This window comes from Fukomys damarensis, unplaced genomic scaffold (genome assembly GCF_012274545.1).
Source record: "Fukomys damarensis isolate Sample0158 unplaced genomic scaffold, DMR_v1.0_HiC HiC_scaffold_38, whole genome shotgun sequence".
Classification (NCBI taxonomy): Eukaryota; Metazoa; Chordata; class Mammalia; order Rodentia; family Bathyergidae; genus Fukomys; species Fukomys damarensis.
The window spans coordinates 15,769,761-15,790,819 of NW_022900950.1; the positions used below are offsets into that span (position 1 = coordinate 15,769,761).

General features: G+C 37.8%; 1 protein-coding gene across 1 annotated transcript in view; it reads left to right on the forward strand.

The window, feature by feature from the left end:
* Positions 1-53: 53 nt before the first annotated feature.
* Anxa5 (annexin A5) overlaps positions 54-21,059 on the forward strand; it is a 29,264-nt gene continuing 8,258 nt past the window's right edge. Inside the window, exons 1-7 of the mRNA XM_010611031.2 lie at positions 54-143; positions 9,145-9,229; positions 10,173-10,267; positions 11,459-11,572; positions 13,539-13,629; positions 19,242-19,321; positions 19,834-19,890. Of these exons, the coding sequence (XP_010609333.1) occupies positions 135-143; positions 9,145-9,229; positions 10,173-10,267; positions 11,459-11,572; positions 13,539-13,629; positions 19,242-19,321; positions 19,834-19,890 (531 nt within the window). The 5' untranslated portion in view covers positions 54-134. The remainder of the gene's footprint in view (positions 144-9,144; positions 9,230-10,172; positions 10,268-11,458; positions 11,573-13,538; positions 13,630-19,241; positions 19,322-19,833; positions 19,891-21,059) is intronic.

A 21,059-nucleotide genomic window follows, 5' to 3' on the forward strand; every position in this document is an offset into this window, starting at 1 on the left:
GTCTGCGTGAGTGGCCCCGTCCTGGGGAGGGGGCGTTCCGGGGAGGTCGCGGGGCCGGGCGGGCCGGACGGGGGCTGAAGCCGCGTCCCTGTCTTCTCTTGCAGCTCCGCATCTCCGCTAGCCGGTCCCGCGCCATGGCACAGGTAAGGTTGCGCGGCCGCACCGCGCTCGGCTGTGACCCCAACTTCCTAGATCGGGACGGGGGTGGACGTCCTAGAGTGTTTGGGAAAGCCTGAAAGCGAAGGGTTACCACGAGTCTCTCCCTCTCTTGCTGGCCCTGCTCTCCCCCGTCCCTTGGCGGTGTCCTTCGACCCCGCCCAGAGTCCCAGCTCCGGTCGTGCAGCAGCCGGTGACGTGGCGGGGCCTGGGGCTCTCCTCTTTTCCGGAGTAAATGTGTAGAACTGCCCTTCCCCAAATCCAGAGTTGATAAAATTAGAACCAGAGCTAGTACGGCTTATCGTAGTCATGTGAGGGAACGCCTAGTTTTTTCCTCTGGCTTCTCTTCTTTTTGTTCCCTCAAAGTTTGCTGTATTTTAATACTGTGGGTGGGTAGTGACTCTTTCCAGTTCTCAGCCCAGTTTTACTAAAAGAAACTGTTCGTCGTCAGCCCTGAATCTTTTCTTTCTCTTTCTTTTCTTTTCTCTTGTTTTTTCTTTCTCTCTTTCTCTTTCTCTTTTTCTGAAGATTAGACCGAAGAGCTATTTTTCTTGAGTAATGAACTCGTGGAACAAGTTCTGAATTGAATTTGCCTTGGGACTGTTTCAAAAGTTGGTTACCCAATATAGGTATTTTTCCCCCTTACTAGTACTTACCAAAATGTGGAAGAGAACATAGTTTATTTTATATAACTAGTAGCCCAAAAGTTGATCCTGTGGCTGGCACAGTAGCTTGCACTTGTAATCCCAGCTATTGGCCGGTCTTAGGAGTTTGAGGCTCCCTTGAACAATACAGAGACACCTTGTCTCAAAGAGGGGAAAAGAAAGTTGATTCCGTTTGATGGGTCAGCCTCGAGAGAGTTCTTGAGCCCAGAGAAGACCTCCTGAGCCCAGGAACAAGCCTGTTCTTCTTGAGGAAACACAGCTGCCCCACCTGCTGGGTCAAGTCAGGGTGGGTACTCAGCCATTCTCACTCCCCAGTATCAAGCCCCCCCCTTTCCACCCCTCTTGTCTCCATCCCTCTCAACCCCTACTCTGTCCAGAAAAGAAACAGCTCAGCAAACTGGACTCCACTGTCCTTTGGTGTCACTCCAGGAAGTCCTGCCCAGATACCCCAAATTCAGGCTGGCTGTGTTCTTTATTGGTTGTCACCATTTACCTAGCAATGGCATAAAATCTTTTCTGAGTAAGCTGTCATCAATTCTTTAATACATTCCAAGCCAAAACTATGTTTATATATCTTGCCAATCTAACTGGCTAGTCAGAGTCCATATAGTTTTTTTAAACAATTATTTTAACTGCACAAACAGTGCTCTCTCTTATTTGTAGTTAACCTTTTATCAGATTGGCTTATCAAAATTGAGTAAGGTTTCATGGTCCTTTCCAGGAGAAAGTAGTAGGATTAAGATGAGTTGGAAATTTAATTAAATTTATACAGTGCTTCCATTCTGACTTCCCCTTTTGCACTTTGTTATAACAAACCAGTTCTCATATTACTTCAAGTGGAAAGTTTGGTTTAGATCCTTCCCCATAGGAAGGATACTTTGATATGGAATTAACTTTCCTTCCCTGAGGAATATCTTTTCTGTCTGATATGTTTGTGTGGTGATAAACATGATTTAGCAAGAATTAAAGAATAATTCCCTTTATCCTTGTTCTCTTGGCTGTTTCTCACATCTCTTGTAAGTTTCTCTAGTGTCTGGAGACACATCAGTCAATTCCTTTCCATATATAGCCTTATTCAAGTCAGAATAAATGAGTACATTTTCCAAATGTAGATCTTAATTTTAACAGTTTCAAGGAATAATAGTGTAAAGATTCATATCTGCAAAGCTTAGGAGAATGATGGCTTGAATTATAAAATCACATACAAGGTCACTATCACAGTAGAACTCCAAGATTTTTTAAAAAAATCTAAACCAGTTTTTAGTCATCTTAAAAATTACAAGTTTCTCTGGTGTGAATAAACTATAATACTACATAAGATCCTAATGAGATAATTAACACTGTGGAACAGGAAGAAAGAGGCTAAAGGTGTAGGGAAAGTGGGAGGGGTAGGGGGAAGCTAATAAGGGAAAAGAAAAAAATATGGGAAAATGGAAATAAAGTGTTTATAAATGGGGAGGGGAGGAGAGGGTGAAGGGAGGGCAGGGACAAGGGGAAAAATGAGAACCAAGACCTGTCATGTAAAGGTACAAGATCCCAATAATGAATGTAACTGTACTGTATACCTAAAATGTACCAATAAACTCAATGAGGAAAACAAACAAACAAACCAAAAAACCCAGTCAAAAAAATCACAAGTAACCCGTTAAGAAAGTGCAGTGTTGAATTTTGCTCTGGTTTTGTTACTAATTCTGAGAAATCAGGGAAGTAAAATATTTTGCTAAAACATTTAATATTAAGATGGTTTTGTTATCCTTAGGCGTACCCTTTATGATGTATAGTATGCCTATATTATGGAATTGCACTTCTACTATTTAAAGTTTGACTTGGAGCCCAGTGTAATTGTAGGACAGCTGGAGCTTTCAATACTGGGTTTCAAGTGTTTCTGTAGAAGTACCTTTGGTTGACCTGTGCGTATGGGAGCCAGACTTCCACTCCAGGGACAGCTGGAAAGTAATGGAATCAGATATCAGTCTAGAGTTGAATGTTTCAGTAATTGAAAATGTATTCTTTCTTTTCTTTTCTTTTCTTTTTTTTTTTTTTTCTCGGTACCAGGGATTGAACTCAGGACCTTGTGTTTGCGGGGTGGGTATGGCACCACTGAACTATTTCCCCGACCCTGAAAATGTATTATTTCAATACTAATATCCCTTATTTTTTGAAGAACTTAAATGCATTTTTCTTGCACAATAATTCTCCATAGTTATGAACTATAGCTTCTGTATTGACAATTTCTTTTTACTCATTTGTGATCAACCCTCTGACTATAATAGTGTATGTAAAAATCCAAAAATTAGTTGTATGTACAGACCATGGCCATGATGGTCTTGCTAAGAATTTGACTAGAAATATAGATGGATTTCTGATAGATATGTTGCATTTTTTTGAAACCACCTATTACTAAAAGTTTTAGTCTTGCGTATATTTGTATTACTATTTGTTTGCATTTGGAATTCACATTCATAGTTAGATTTTACCTTAATCATGTCAGGATAGGGAAATAAATTTGTGGCAAAAGACGGTACTGAGAACAGCATAATTTATATTATCATGTTGGGCAAAAATATTCAGACCTGGAGGCCACTTCACTTGCGCTTCTTTTTCTGATCCTATTTAGTCCTGAAACGTGGCATTCTACCAACTGAGTATTCTGATAGAGTAGTACTTTAATCAGGTTTCTTTTTTTCTTTCATTCATTCCTTTTTTTTTTTTGGTGTGAGGATCGAAGCCCAGGGCCTATTGACTGATCTGTGTCCCTAGCCCTTTTACTTTTAAATTTTGAAGCAAAGTCTTGCTAAATCAATAAATTGCCCAAGCTGGGCTTGGCCTTTAGATCCTTTTGCCTCAGCCTGCCAGAGTGCTGCGATTCCAGGAGTGTGCCACCATACCCACTTTAATGATAGGTTTTGAAATCTTTCACCTTTTTCTTTGTGTAGCCAACTTCAGATTATATAAATAACAAATTTTTATTTAGGTCTTTCTTGCTTATGCTATTTTTTCATTTTACTTTTTAGCTTGACCCAAATTATTTCACTCCATCTTGTTTTATAAGTACTTAAAGTACATGGGCTTGTTTCCTTTGGAATAATTAAGAGTTAGTTATACTTCCTGATTGTATAATCTATTTTTAACAAATTTTAACTCCATTTAAAGCTTTTATATATTTTTAAGATAATCGAACTTTAAAATTTAGATTTTTGAGAAATCTGAGCTTAATCTCACTTATGTTATTTAAGAAGATTTATATCTTAAGGGTAGCAGAAATGTCATGAAGGCAAAACTGGGTTATATTGTTGTTCACTAGAAATTTCATGAATAAAAGAGTTATCTCCATGATACATATTTAAAATGTGCAAAGTGCAATAAGAAAATTCTTGGATTGACTGTGCAGAGCGAGGAGGACGGGTGTACATAAGTCAATTTGTGAGGAGGCTCATTCCAGGAGCTGACTGGCTGTGGATTCACTTTTAAGGCCATGTGTCTGTAGCTGCTGTATCTTGGGATCTTAGATCAAGGTCACCTGTTATCTATGGCCTATGCCTGAGTGAGTCTGTTTCAGTTCCTGACCCCTTTGATCCCTTTGACTATTTTTTGTTTTGCTTTTTGTTTTTTTGAAGACAGGGTTTCACTATGTAGTTAAGACTACCTGGAACTCACTATGTAGCCCAAGCAGGTCTTGAACTCACAGCGATCCTCCTGCCTCAGCCTCTGGAGTGCTGGGATTACAGGCGTGCACCACCACCCCAGGCCTGACCCCTTTGACTCTTGTCTTCATGTGTGCACCGGGAAAGAAGTAGATGCAAAGCCCTTGGCTGTGTTGCAAGTCACTGAACAATTCTTTAGCATTCAGAAAACCCTGTTTCCCTTACCTAAAGTCCCATGCATCCTTGGGAGGCAAATAAAGAGATATAACAGCAAATACAAATGCTTAGGGAGTGTAAAGAATTTTTATTTCTGTCTCTCTACCTTTTTATCAGCTGCCTGGAGTCTTTGGAAACCTGAGTCTCTGAAGAACCATACTTAAAATCTCCACACAGCCACATTAGCAGTTGCTTGACTATGCTAGTTTGCTTCCTAGTTTATGGCTCCTTGTCAGTATTGTGTGCAATGTTAGGTGGGTGTGTGATTAAACTTTGATTATATAGTACGGAAGATTGAGAGGGTTTAGTCTTCTTTGTTCCTCTAGGGAAGCTTTATTTGAAATGTTCCAGACTGATGAATGTTTTCTCCTCTTCAAATGTGAGAATATTATTTGTATATTATTTTCCTATGTCTTTAAACCCTGTATGTAGAAAAAGCAACCCTTCACTTGGTTTTTGGTTAATTTTAATCATTTTATTTTGGCCTATCTTGTTTTTGAGGGACTGGTGGGAGGTAAAAGACCTTCTAATTTATAGGAGGAGAAAAGTGAACAGAATTACAGAGCTAAAGAATAGGTATTTTGGAAAAAAATAGATATTTTGGAAGATTAGAATTGAGAGTAAATGTTATGTTCTGGTCTTGTGTTGTCTAAGAATCCATAATTCTCTCCATGAGGCAGTGGTGATAGCAGATGAAGGGGAATGGAGATGGACTGAGGATGAGTCAGGGAGTAATAGAAGCTTCTTAGAGTAGAAGTTAAGGTGGGTGCCAGGAAATAGGAGAAGCCCTCTTGAATGACTCGTTTAGAAGCCTAGCTGCAGGCAGTGCTGTGTGGGCAGTGGTGGGGTTTAGGCAGGAAGTCCAAAGAAGGGATCTGCCCTTATGACTCGTGTTTCTGAGTCACATCTGGCCCCTTGATACCGCTATGTGGCATTCTTAGCTTTGGCAGTGACTCCAATTGTATGAATGTAGCAAAAGTTTCACAATTTTTAGGTTGCGGTATATAACTAGCAGTTATTTCTTCTCCATAGCTAATAGCTGAGGACATTTTTAAGGACTTTTTTTTTTTTTCTTTTCACCTTTTACCTCATTTTTCTTAGTCCCTCAGGTCAGATTTTTTTTCTTTGAGACAGATGTCTCTTATCTCTTCTCTTTTTAAACTCTTCCTCATTTTTAACTCTTCTAGCAATTTCTTCAAAGCCCATAGCCAAATAAATCCACCATTGCATGTAAGATGAGGGAAGCTGAGGTATCTGCCTCTCAGTTTACTCTTGCGTGTCTGGCAGTCAGACTTTTACTGCCACTGAAGACCTCCTACCAGATCCAAGGGACCCTGTTGATCATAACTCTTAGTAGACTTTCCTGTGGTATTGGATGATTTTTCCTTTCTGTGTGGAACATTTTCCCTTTTGGCTGCTCTGTGTGACCCACTGGAATTTCCTCTTGCCTTTGGGAGGCATGGTGGGATTGTAGTTAGGAGTTCAGGAGCACAGTGCCATAGCTCTGGTACTTGCTTATTTATGGTCACGTGGGTGACTTGCTCTGCTTGTGTACAGTGCTATCGCACTGAGACGATCCACCCTCAGCAGATAGGAGCTGCCATTCTCACTGCAGGTCACCTTCCACAGTATGGCTGCTGTAGAGAAATGCAAAATCAGCCACCATGTCTCCATCCAAATCAGAATCATCCCAAATAGTCATTTCTGTTCCTGCTTTTTCACACCACTGGATTTGATCAGGACTTTCATATAAATTTTGGTTTTAGTAGATTTGGACAGTCTTCATTCTCTCCTCTTTTTTTTCGGATACAGAGCCTCACCACGTTGCTGGCCTCACTTTTCCTGCCTCACCCTCCCCAAGTTCCGGGGCTATAGGTGCTCTGAATGCCCTTTCTGTCTCTACTCTTCCACAGTCCATTCTACTGTTTCCACTGCTTCCAGAGTCATTACTGTGCAGAGCTGATGCTGTTCTGCCATGCTTGAATGTCTTCATTCAAGGCTTCCTGTTGCCTACAAGATGACATCTGCAGTTTTAGTATGTTTTTTTTGTGTGTGTATGTGCCCTTCCCGTGACCTTCCTCTTAATGGTTTTTCTGTTCAACCTGCTTGTTCCAATCTATTGAAATAGTTAACCCTTTATCCAAAGTACCAGATCATTTCATTCTTCCATACTTCATGCATGCTGAAAAATACCCTTTGTGCTTCACCCTTTTGGCTTTTCTGGTCATGGTTGTCAAATTCACAGGCGATTTTCAAGAGATATTTTGGAGTTTTTTCCAATTTCTTATCCCACTCTAATAATTTACTTTCCTGCTTGTGTGTGCTCACATTACTTTGATCTAACCTTTGTGCATATGCACTCTACTGTACTTGATTCTTTTTACAGTAGGCTTGTCATTTCTGTTTTAGTGGTCATGACTTTTAGTGCAATATTGGGAACACAGAAAACTTTAAAATGCTTAAGCAAATGAATAAAAGTGAACAGCAATGGCAAGCCAGTCCTAAATCACACATGAAGAATGCTTGGAGTATTTATTCATTTTCATAGTGATATTGATGGTACCTTTATAAAGTCCCACTAAACAAAAACCACAATTTGGCTTGTGAGAAGTAATTTTCCTGACCTGTTGTTATTTGAAGGTCGATTAACTCCATTCTTATTAATTTCTCTCCCAGTTATAGGCTGCTATATATTATGTGAAATTACCAGTATTCAGCCTTTCAATTTCATATGACTTAAGCTATGGAATTAGTGAAAGGAACTTACTGATCCTCATGCCTCTCTACGCCTCTAAGATGAGGTGGAGGTGGAGCTTAGCCTAGTGGATTTCCCACTTAGTAGAATAAATAGGCCTGGCTTTCATTGATTTTCCTGTGAGATGAGTGGGAGAGAGGCTTCCTGTCCTGTATCCTTTTCCTACTTGGCAGCAGTCATTTGTTCAGCTGAGGGACTGAGGGGATAAAAACTGTCAGCATGCTGTGGCAGGGACATCATCCTGGGAATGCCCCTTTTTCTTGTGGATTGTGCTCTTTTGCCATGTGATCACAGCACTTGATATGGGGAGTAAGGTCAGGAGAAGGTTCATGATGTCAGATTTACCTGTAGGTTGTCTCATAACTGCCTCTGTTCACAGGAAAGAAGAATCTCTCTTCTTTCCTTGACCAAGAAGAGGGACTACTGTTAAAGAAGTCTGACAATAAAGACTTGTTGGCCCAAGATTCAATCTAAAAATTTTGGGGGGACACAGATGTTCAGTCCATAACAGAGGGTGGTTAGATATTCAGATCAGGTCTCTCTTTCCTAATATGACTTAGTAGGATTCTTGCTACAGGTGGGTTAGGCAGGAAGACAGGAAAGCAGGCTCGGAGGAACCTGTCTAATACTTGGTTAAGCAGAGTCTTTGTCAGAATCAGTTGGATCCATGAAATTCATTTTTTCCCCAGGAAGCATAACCTAGTGCCACTAAGGAGGGAAGGCCACTGAGCTGAGCTTGCTGCTGGGTACTGTGGAAATTCTTCCCATGGTGATCTCTCTTGTCATATCTTAAAAATGTGATTAGCCTTAAGACATTGTTGGTATGAAGATTTTTTTTTTCTTTTGTAGGTGACTGCGCTTCTATGCATTCATTATAAAACATATATATATATATACACACACACATATGTACATATATATAAATGCAAACTAGACTATTCTCAGGCTCACCCTCCTGTTTGTTACAACATTAATAGGAGTTTGAGGAATTCAAAAGCATTTATTGGTAAAAAGTCAATGCTGGGAGTGTCCTCTATCATAGAATAAACATTTATGATTCAGTATTAGTAAGGCTTCTGACTCTTAAGTATCTAATGATACTGTGATATGGAGGAAATATTAACATTTTGATTATTAAAAAATATGCATAACAGGATATTCTTTTTAAAGAATATCTTCCAGCATGTTCTTGTGGCATATAAATTACAAAGTATCTTTTTTAGGCCTTGGTAAGTTATCTTCAACTCTGTACAGAAATAGGATTTAGGATGAAAGTGTTTGGATTAAGAGCTTTGCTTAAGGCTGTGCTCAGGGTAGGATGTCATGTTTTAATGTAGATTTAGCTCCTACATCAAAGTGGTAGAGACTTAATGTGAATGAATCCAGGGAGGAAGTGCACTCTGTGAAGCTGGGGATTGTGGTGGAGTACAGTCTTAGGGGTGAGGCCCAGGGGAAGGGAGAGCCTGTTGGCCTTCCCACTTCTGGTATTGCTGGTGGGTTAGGGTAGCTCATATGCTGAATTGGTCCTGCTAATCTACATTGCAAATGGTCCAGTTTTTAAATGGGACATAAACAGTATCAGATGGCAAACTTACTTCGAAAGCAAATGAGACTATGATGTTTGCTTTGCCACACCGGTAACGACTATGATGTTTGCTTTGCCACACCGGTAACGACATAGACGGTACCACTGTGCTTCCTGTCTTAGGTTCTAAGAGGCACCGTGACTGCCTTCCCTGGATTTGATGATCGGGCCGATGCAGAAACTCTTCGGAAGGCCATGAAAGGCCTGGGTAAGTTTAACCTCCGGTTTGTTCTAATTTTATAAAAGGAATGAATTATAATGAGATTAATTTTAGAATAATGATATGAAATTTATAGGAGAGAAGACACATTAAGGTAGCAAAATAGTACTACGGATCATCCTTGATATTCATTCCTGTTAGCCATTTACAAACCTCTCATCTGAAGGATTCCCACGTGTCACTCATGCCCTGCACTCAGGCTCCTTCTGCACCAGTGTCCTTTGCTCTCTGGCCTCCCGAGATCTTTGTCAACTCCACAATCCACTGTGGCCTCATGCGTTATCTGTGAGTCCTCAAAGCCCTACATTTTCCTATTGCTGAGCTTTTTCCTTTTTCTAAAAATCTTTCTTTTAGATCCCTGCTTCTCACAATCCTGTTATTCTTCAAAACTGTTATGGGTGTTACCTTCTACGTGGAACTTTCCCTAGAACTTCTTTCTGCCTCCCCTCAAGTAGAGAACCTGCTTTGAACCCATTTATCACATGGACTTCTCCTGAACCACTTGACACTCAACCCTACCTCATAGTTATTTGTGTGTTGTATTTTGCACTCAAAATTATCTTTAACTTGAAGCCAGACTCTATACCTTTCTCCTTTGCCAGTTACTGTAACACCAGCACACTGTGCCTCGTGAATAGTTGTTACTTGAGTAACTATTTGTTGCATGAAAAACTAGGAGCACTCAGTTTTTAAAAAGTAAGAAGTATTTTTTCACCTACTTCAAAATATGATGGGAATAGAGGGTAGTGTATATCAGAAATAAAACATTTTGTATATTGTCAGTATTATATTTTTAATAAATAATTCAATAAAACATATTTTATATGCTCAGAGAGAAGAAAGGAAATAAAGTGACTGGGGAGCTGGTTTGGGGGGTTATTGAGAGTGGGCCTGGGAGAGGCAAGTTGTAATTGTTAATCACAAACTGCAGGCACTGATGAGGAGACCATCCTGACCCTCTTGACATCCCGAAGTAATGCTCAGCGCCAGAAAATTTCTGAGGCGTATAAGACTCTGTTTGGAAGGGTAAGATCACACTTGGTCCCCAGGTGGAATATCAGGATGGCTGTGATTTTTAAGAGAGTTTCCTGATTTCAGTGGGAGACTGATTCTAGGACTCTAGAGAAATAAAATGTACAGGTGTTCAAGTCCCTTAAATAAAATGACATACTGTTTGCATATAAGGCATGTACACCTTCCTATATACTTTGTCATTTCTAAATTGTGGTATCTAATACAATATAACTGCTCATTTGTTTAGGGAATGACAAAAAAATATCTGTACATATTTGATATAGATGCAGTTTTTAACCCATGTGTTTTCAGTTGAGGTTGGTTGAACCTGCGAATATAGAACCTGCAGATATGGAGAACAATTGTACTAATATTCTTTTGTAAAGAATATTATTTATGGTAAAGAATGTCATTTATTTTGTGACTCTCACTTTTTTTTTTCCTGTTTTCTTCTAAATTATGTGCTGTTGGTATGTAATATTCACCTGACTTATCCTCACATAATTATTTTTCCTGGCTTGAAGCCTTCAAGGTCTCAGAAGACCCCTTTTCTCTTCTGTGCTTCCCACTGAGCCTTGTTTAATTCTCCATTTTCTACGTAAGCTTCTGCTGAAGTGTTTTGTTATGGCAGTCATAATCTTGGTTGCTTTTGTGGTGATTGAAACAAATGCATTTTAAATTAAATGATTTAAGTGTTTTTACTAACAGTTCAAAGTAAAATTACTAAATGAATTAATGTATGGATGAAAAACTTTATAATTTAGTTATCTTGAAAATTTATACGTCGTTTAATTAAGAAACAAGTATAGAACAAATACATTCTGTTTTTTGTTTTGCTTTGTTTCATTTTCTAAAGTATTGGTGATGGAACTCTCAGTCTTATGTATACCAGGCAAGTGCTCTGCCATGGGGCTATATCTTCAGTCCATGCTTTTAGCCTACTTTTAAAAAATGTTCATTCTTTTTAACTTCTGAAATTAATAAAAAAAACACCTCTTAAAAACAAATAGGTGATGTGTAAGTATTCATGTCAGATGTCAAAAACATGTTCTTCACGTCCTTGGGCTTTTGTGGAGCTCCTGGGTCTTCTGCTTGGAGACAGTAGCATATAGATTTCATTAAAGTAAAGGGCTATCATTCATATTTAAGAAGAATCTCCTTAAAATCTGCCTGGCTGACCAGCTTGTGCTTTCTGTGAGTTAGGATCTTCTGGATGACTTGAAATCAGAACTGACTGGAAAATTTGAGAAATTAATTGTGGCTCTGATGAAACCCTCTCAGCTTTATGATGCCTATGAATTGAAGCATGCTCTTAAGGTAAAAGGATGCGTGAAAGGAACTTTCCTATCATACGTAATGTCATTTTGCTTGGGTAATTACTTCATCTTAGCTGTTCCATTTAAAAAAATATCTAATTTATTTCGTTAAAGGCTACTTTTAAGACCCAACTGTGGGAGGCAAGAAGTACAGGAAGAAAAATAATAGGTGTCGTTTAATAGCTTTGTATGCTTAAGCTCACTAACATTGGCTATTTAAATTTTTAAGCTTTAGAACTTTTCCTATTTTATTTTCATGCCTGTCTTCTAATTTTGAGAGTGTTTAAAAAACGTTACAAATGAAGTGTTTTAGCTCCTAATGTTGAAAGTTATCTGATTAGGAAGAACAAAGTAACTGGTAAACTTGTTATAATTTCTGTTGTAGCAAAAAATAAATATGTATTTCCTCTAGGGGTGTTTGGGTTGTATACATATGGCGGCATTGAAACATTTACTTGGTGTTAGGGGGATAAGAAATAGTTCAGGGGTGAGGAGTTGAATTTTAAGAGTGCAAATTGAAATTTAACCACAAGGAGATAATGTAGCTCAGGGAGTCTTAGGGAGTGGAAGGAGAAAAAGATTTATTTATTTAGAAGCCTCTTTATGCAAATGCTCTTCATTCTTTTGAAGTAAATAAAATAATAGGTTATTGCAGAAACAGCTTTCTTAAAGACTATTTCTGGACATCAACAGTAGCTGAAATTCTGCCGGAAGATGAACCCAGGTTTTTAGTGCTTTATATTTTTTGGTAAAGAAACAAATATAAAGGAAATAGGTTTTAAATCTTTTTCTTTTTAAAATTAAGTTCAGGCATATTATTCTTATATTTTCTCATTTAGCAATGTGGATAAGAATTTCATAAGCAGCAAAAAGAAAATCAACTAAAATTATTTTCCAAAAATCTAAAAAGCAAGTTCCAATTCCTTTACACGGATACAGTTTGTAAAAACTAAGCAATGCTAATTTATTGTTGCCTTTGTTAGCTTTCCATTACTGTAAAAAGTACCTGAAAAAGTTTGTTTTGGCTCACAGTTTTAGAGGTTTCAGTCTGTGATAGACTGGCCCTGGTGCTTTGAGCTTGTGTCCAGGCAGTGGGTTATGGCCGGAGCTCATGGCAAAGTAAAACCACTCCCTTTACTCCTGGGAAGCAGAAGAGAGGGAAGAGGGGTCACGGTTCCATAGTCTCCTGCACGATCACGCCCCCAGTGACCTGATGACCTGTACTAGGTCCATCAGCAGAGGTGTTACCCTGCCCGGGTAGTGTGCTGCTCTGAGAACCAAGCCTGTAATACCTGAGTCTGTTCCATTTAACTGTAGTATTATCTGGGTGCACAGTTTGCTTGTGGCTTCATATAGAATCTTACTTGGATATAGGGATTTATTTTTTGAGGTATGGATTGTTTAAGTGTCAGTGATCCTCCACATAAATGCATGAAAACTTTCCATTTTTATTATTTCAGCCTTTTTGTTATTTCACATCATTACAATATTTTTTGTTTTGTTTTGGTTTTTTTGTTTGTTTTTTTGGTACTGGATATTGATCTCTGGACTTATGCTTTCAAGGCAGGCAGCAGAATCACTGAGCTCAGTCCCTGTCTCTCATTACTTTAAACTAGAATCAACTAATCAGATTGTAAGTCACAAATATATATAATCTATTATATATATACATATATATGTATGTATACGCACACACATATACACATATATAGAAAACTATATAACAACATGTATACATATATTTAACAATAAACATTGTTTTCACTAGGCAAAAGAATAAAGAAAAGTGTTTTTGGAAAGAAAATTAATTTAAATTTTCATAACACTAATAGAATTTATAAATAAAGTAATCCATGTTATGTTGGATGATGCTTATATAATTATGCAATTTGGTAACATCTAGGGAGATAGTTTTCTTTTTAATATTAGTGACATATTTTCTCTCTTAAAAATAAATTTCCAAACAGGGAGCTGGGACAAATGAAAAAGTACTGACAGAAATTATTGCTTCAAGGACACCTGAAGAAATAAGAGCCATAAAAGAAGTTTATGAGGAAGGTAAATATTTTGAATTACATATTAGCTTTCTCTGTCACTTTCAGCTGTCAAACCTGAATGCATTACTTTTATAGATACAGCAGGTAGGTAATACATGATCGTTGAATAAATGAGTAAAGGAATGAACTACAATTAAAGCTGTTTTTCCTCATCAGTTAAAAAAACAACACTTACTTGCCTTTCATCCTGTAATTATTTTAAGTAGTTTATAAGAAATACAAATTTAGATGAAGTTTATTTTTGGATAGAATTTAGACTATTAGAGGAATATACAGGTTATCTTTCTTTTACATGAGTTTAAGGTATATAGATGCACATTTTCTTCTAATAAATTTAATCTTATGCTAGTAGAAATTAAAAGTTATGTAAAAGCATTTTGGGAACATGGAAAAGGAAGCATTTTCAGAGCTGACAGAAGTATCTGAGTGTGTGTTTTAGCTAATTTCAGTGCTTGAATGACATACTTTGCATTTTGATTTTTCTTTTTAGTCCGCTTACTTTTTCATTTCAACCTAGAGTATCCTTCCTATGAATAGACTCAAGCAAATGAGATGAAAGTAAAGGTAGAGAATTATTCTTGTCAGATTTTTTGAAGCGGACTCTTTTTCTCGTTCTAAGAAAGTACAGGCCATGCGGGTTGTTAGTTCGATGGGCAGTTAGTCTGCGCCTTGTGCCTTTTGTGGGGGGAATGCGTCTCTATCTCAGTGTTAGTTTGTTGATCTTAGAAATGTCTTTGTTAACCCATCAAGTCAGAGCAGTATGAGATTTAGACCAACTAAATAATTATCTTTCCAAAGTATGGTGTTTCTCTTTTATGCTTTTGTTTTTATAGTTAGTGAGGTGACCATTAAGACAGAAGTGACGCAGCCTTTAGGTTTATTTGATATATTATTCAGAGACCTCTTTCTGGGGGCATTGAGGTCAGTGATTGAGCCTTCGTGTTGCTAGATGACAAGTGAAATGCTGGAAGGGAGCAACGGCTGTGTGGTCTGTCCTACTCAGCCATGTTATTGATCACTAACTATATATCTGGCACTGTTCTAGCTGTGCAGACACAACTCCTCTCCTCAAGGTTTTTGCATGCAGCCTGAGGGCTAAGGGTGACATGATTTAGTGCAACTGCAGTAAAGAATAGTGAGATTCAAACTACTGTCAAATATGAAAGTCCTCAGATATTTGGGTGGTTAGGAGGCTTTCATGAAGCAAACGAGACAATTAGCAGACTTTCAAAACTAAGTAGGCTTGCTGAATATTCATTTTTAGATGAGTGGATAAGAAATAGTGTACACACTCATAGAACTACAGCTTACTCAGCCTTGAGATGGTAACTCCTATCATTTACATTCTGGTTTTTCTTTTTACTTCCTTACTTTCTTTTTTTTTAAACCTAGAGCATCCTATGCATGGAACTTGGAAGCACAGATGAACTTGGAAGGCGTTCTGTTAAGTGAAAAAAGCCAGGTGCAGAAAGGCAAACAATTGCATGATTTCACTTATGTGTGGAATCTAAACAGTTGAACTGATAGAAGTGGATAGTAGAATGGTGTTTGCCAGGGGCTGTGCAGTGGGAAGGGGAGACAGGGTTTAAAGGGAAAAGGTGATAAGGGGATATCGGTCACAATACCTGAATACCTGAATTCATTACCTGAATGAGCCAGGCTAGGCTGGGTCAGTGGTGGTGAATCTGTGCCACACAGCAGACTGTTTCATTGAAAGTTCTGGAAGGTTTTCCATCGCTGAGCTACGTCATAGATGGTTTTGCAAGACTGGATGGTGAATTTGGGCTCAATTCAAAGGCACTGTGAATTCCTAAATGGGCAATAGAGTGCTGAAGGAACAGTTGAAGGAAGAGAGGAGTTTTGAATCAACAGGCTTATTTGGTAGCCAGATGTGTGAGGAGGTAAGTAGGTATTCAGAAATTATGGCCCCTCCTAGGGCGATGGGAGGTTTGAGGTGTTTAAATCAGAGAGAAAAGAAGGATTTGATGGTTAATTACTTATAATGTTGGAACTGACAAAGGAATCAGATTTCTGCAAGTTTTTGATTGGGAAATTTATTGGAATAAACGTATATTTTTTTTCCCTTTTAAAATAGAGGCTTTAGGCTTTTAAAGATCACCTGCTTTCACATAATCATGAAATATTTGAATATGTTAAGGTACTATCTGTTTTCTTGTAATAGCAGCTGTCTGAGTGTTAGTGGAAAGGGGTTACAGGCCCTGTCGATGTCAGATCTCCCTTTTCCTGTGATCTTATGTTGAAGAATTGGCAGTAGAAATAGGAGGAACATAGTTTAAAATGTCATTGCTGTCTCTCAACATTAACTTTATTTGCTATATAGGAAAAAAAAAATCTCATTAGAGCTGTGGTCATGCAGAAGGAAAGGAAACTCAGGATGGAAGATATTTGGAAACCAATTATGTAAAACATTTGAACTTACGATTAAATTTATTAGTAAAATTTAGATATATGTAATGATAACATTCATCATATGAAATTTGTACCTGTACATGATGTATCTTGATTCTTATGGTTTTCTCACTCCCTTTCTCTCCCTTCTACCCCTTATTTACAACAGCCTTGCTTCCATCTTATCTTCCTATTGTTTTATTTTATCTTCTCTTCCTTCCTTTCCCCCTCTTCCCTTCCTTGTGTCTCTTCCTATTTGGACATTTTCTTCCTATTTCACAGTATCTGTTAAACATTTCTGCTCTTATTTACACTTTCAGTTTCTCACTCTAGAAAAAAACATGTGATATATGAACATGTGTATCTGTTTTATTTCACCTAAGAGTGTGGTCTGTAGGTGTGTCCACTTAGTTATAAATATCTCAAGTTTATCCTTCTTTATGGCTGAGTAGTGCTCCATTGTATTAAAAAAAGCCATATTTTCTTTATCCATTCATCAGTTGGTGGGCATCTGGGTTATTTACAAGATTTAGCTATTATAAACTGTGCTGCTATGAACATGGGTATGCATATATCACTGAGGTGTGATGCTTTTAATTCTTTTGGGAAGATACCAAAAATGAAGATCGCTAGGTCTAATGGAACATCTAATTTTAGTTTTTGTGAGGGATCTCTATGCTGATTTCCATAGTGATTGCATGAATCTACACTCCCGCCAGCAGTGTAGAAGGGATCCTTTTTCCCCACATCCCTGCCAGCATTTATTGTTGGTTCATTTCTTGATAGCAGCCATTCTTTCTAAGTGAGATGGAGTTTCAGCGTTGTTTTCATTTGCATCTCTCATGACCAGTTGAACATTTTTTCATATATTTATTTGCTGTTTGTACTTACCTGAGAAGTGTGTATTCATATGAAATGCCTATTTTTGGATTGGGTCTTTAAATGTGGGTGGTTTGATTTTTTGAGTTCTTTATATATTCTAGATATTATTCCTTTAAGGAACCACTGGCAAAAATTTTTCCCACTCTATTAGTGACTTCTTTTGCTGTTCAAATGATTTTTTAATAAGATGAGATCCCAGTTGTTCTTTGTAATATTTCCCATGCAGTTGGGATTTTATTCATAATGTCTTTGCATACCCCTATGTCTTCAAGAGTTCTACCTAAGCAGGGTATGGTGGTGCACGCCTGTAAACCCAGCACTCAGGAGGCTGAGGCAGGAGGATCGCTGTGAGTTTGAGACCAGCCTGGGCTATGTAGTGAGTTCCAGGTCAGTCTCAACTACATAGTGAGACCCTGTCTCAAAAAAACAAACAAAAAAATTCTACCTATTCTGTTTTCCAGCAGATTTAATGTTTCTGTTTTAATATTTAGGTCTTTGATGCATTTTGATTTTAGTTTAGTGCATGGTGAGAGATGTGTCTAGTTTTAGTCTTTGGAATGTGGACAGCCAGTTTTTCCAGCACCATTTATTAAAGAGGCTTTCTTCCAGAGAAGGTTTTCGGCCAATTTCTCAAAGATAAGATGGCTGAGTCATTTCTGCATCTTCTCATCTGTTCCATTGATCCTCAGGTCTCGTTTTTGTTTTGTTTTTTCTAGTACCATTCTGTTTTTATTACAGAAGCTCTGAAGTATAATTTTGAGTTAGGGATTGTGTTGCCTCCTGCCTTGCCTTCATTGCTCAGGATTGCTGTTGCTATTCTAGTTCTCTTCTAGTTCCAAATGAATTTCAGGAATATTTTCTCTAGTTCTGTGAGGTATGCTATTTGTTATTTTGATTGGGATTGCATTAAATCTGTTTAACAATTTTGGGAGTATGGCTAGTTGTACTATGTTGGTTCTTCCTAACCATGAGCAAGGAATATCTTTACATTCTCTGATATCCTATTTGATCTCCTTTTTCAGAGTACTTTAGTTTTCAATGTAAAGATATTTTACTTCCAAAAATAAATATCTTTTACTTCCTTTGTTAGATTAATTCCTAAGTATTTAATTTTTTTGATGCTATTGTGAAAGGAGTAGTTTCTCTAATTTCTCTCTCAATAAGTTTGTTATTTGTGTATAGGAATGCTGTTGATTTTTTAGTGTTTACTTTATATTCAGCTACACGACTGGATTTGGCTATTAAATCTAGAAGTCTTGGTGAAGTTTTTGGAGTCTTTTATGTAGAATATCATGCCACCTTCAAATAATGATAGTTTAACTTTTTCCTTTGCTAGCTTTATATTTTTTATTTCTTTGTCTAATTGTTTCATTTGATGTTTCCAGAGCTATATTGAATAAGAGTGGTGATAGAGGACATCCTGTCTTGTTCCTATTTTAGAGTGAAAGCTTTCAGTTTTTGACCATGTAGTATGATGTCTGTTGATTTGTCATAGATGGCTTTTATCAGATTGAGATAAAGGCCATTTATTCCAATTTTCTTACAGGTTTTTAATGTGAATGGGTGTTGGACTTTATTAAATGCTTTTTCTGCATCTATTGAGATAATCCTGTGATTTTAGTCCTGGGCTCTGTTAATATGGCATATTACATTTATTGATTTGTGTGTGTTGAACCATCCCTGCATCCTTGGGATAAATCCTGCCTGGTTTCCCTGCATAATCTTCTTGATGATTTGCTGCATTCTGCTTGTCAGTATCTTAATGAGGATTTTTGCATCTGTGTTCATTAAGGAAATGGGCCTATAGGACTCTTTTTTGGTTGGATCCTTCTCTGGTTTTGGTATCAGGGTAATGCATTGCTTCCAGAAATGACTTTGGGAGTATTGCTTCCCTTTCAATTTTATTAAAGAATTTGAAGAGTAGTGGCATTAGATTGTCTCTGAATTTCTTATAGTATTCAGCTGTGAATCTATCAATTTAGGCTTTTCTTTGTTAGGTTTTTAATTACCTCTTCAATTTCATTAAATTGGACTGATTACATTTGCGAGGCTTTATGAGTACCTTTATGAGTCTTTAGATTAATTACTAAAATGGCTCAGAGCATTTCTAATCGGCTGAGTCATGATTTAAACTTCAGTCAAGTGCTTTTGAGAGACTTTAATTCATTTTTGTCTAGCCACTCAGAGTATTTGCCTTCAGTCTTTAAAGCACTCATGTTTATCAAATGCAATATTTCTTTGTATCTTTTTTATTTGATTAATGGGGCGGGATGTCTTTTTGTGGCTGGCAGAAACTGTAAGTTTAAAATCATTGTATTGCAGAATATGGCTCAAGCCTGGAAGATGATGTGGTGGGTGACACTTCAGGGAACTACCAGAGAATGTTGGTTGTTCTTCTTCAGGTATTGGCTGGGGACAAATCATAGAATCATAGTTGCCTAACAAGTCAGTGGTTGGACTGCTTTGTCTCTATTAAGTAAAGACACTTAAAATTATTTTAATAATTGCTGGTACTTGCTGATTCTGACTCTGATCACTGAATGTTGCCTGTACTTATTTATATTTATGACCTCTAAACACTTAATATCTAAGACATCCCCTTGTTTTTCACAATAATACATAGGCTCATCTTGTACAAAATCTAAAGTCAGGAGGGTTGGATTAGTTTTGGAGTGATGTGAGATAGTGTGAAATATTAGAATGGATAGGATCTTTTTTTTGGTAATGGGAATCAAACTGAGGCTCTTGTGCTTGTGATGCAGATATTGGCACCATTGAGCTAAAGCCCCAGCCCTAGGATGGATAGGATCTTAAAAGCATATTATGTTACTGCTAAGAGAAATAGATTTATGTCCATAGCCATCAGAAGGAACATGCAGCATAGTTCAGTAATCTGATATATTCTCTCTTACAGGCAAATAGAGACGTTGATGGTGGAATTGATGAAAATCAAGTTGAACAAGATGCTCAGGTGAGTGTGGCTACCATCTGATGAAGTTTAATTAAGACTTAGAGATGAAGAAAGAATTCAGGGTAATGGAGAATCACAATGTATGTTATAAGAGCCAACAGAAGTGGTCTAGTTTATGAGTCCGTTAAAATGATAGGACCCACCAGGGATTTATAGTTCAGTGTCTCTGCTGCCTGCCTCACATACACAAGGTCCTGAGTCCAATCCCTGGTACCAAACAAACAAAAAATCATAAGACCCACATATGTACATTTCTCTCTTCTTTTTTGTTCTGGCCACAATAGTTATTTTATTCCAAAGCTAAAATGAAATAAAGTAAGTTATATAACAAATTCTATCGTCATGTTCTAGGGTTTTTTTGTGTGTGACTGTGGCATATTTATAAAATAGACTTGTACAAAAATAAGAAAAACGAAGTGTTACTGATTCCACTGCCTTTGATGCAGCAAGTCTCTTAGCGGGAGAAAATAAGAATAAAACCTTTAATGGTAAGTGGTGTCTGATTACATAAGAGATGAGATGACATATTATTTTCACATGAGGAAGCTTCGCTGCATTTCCTTTGACATAATTCTAAACAGTAGGGTTCTTCTGGCAGCTGCTTTTTAGTGAGTCCCAAAGGAAAATTGCACTTGAAGGGACTTTCGCTTCGCAGTGTATAATCTCACTGTGGTTTATAAAGCACTCAGATGTAGGAACTAAGTGTTAGGAAATTTGAAACAGGAGAGTTGGAAAGTGGAAACTGGTAGTAAAGCAACTGTTAGGTGCCTAGACTTACGCAGAGTAGATTTTCTCTGGTCACCTGTTTCAGTTAAGCAGATGCGGTCTTGGTTGTTAGTTTTTTGCGTGGGAGAAAGGAAGGTGTCTGATCTTCTGCTGGGCTCACCCTGATCTGTGTAAGCATGTGTTCTGACTTTGCTGATAGAAAAGAGGAGAGCATTGTACTTTTGGATGGATTAATTGGATTGCACAGTAGTTTAAACAAAATGCCATTATTGCTGCCTTGCAGGAGATAGAAAGGAAGAATCGAATGTTTCCTGAGGGCTGGATGTGCAGTATGTGACTCTTGGCTCACTATAGCTTATCAAATGCCAGCCTATTGTGTTACATTCTTGTTTAAGACTAAGACCCTCAGGAGTCCCATTGCCCAAGTCCAGGCCCCTAAATAT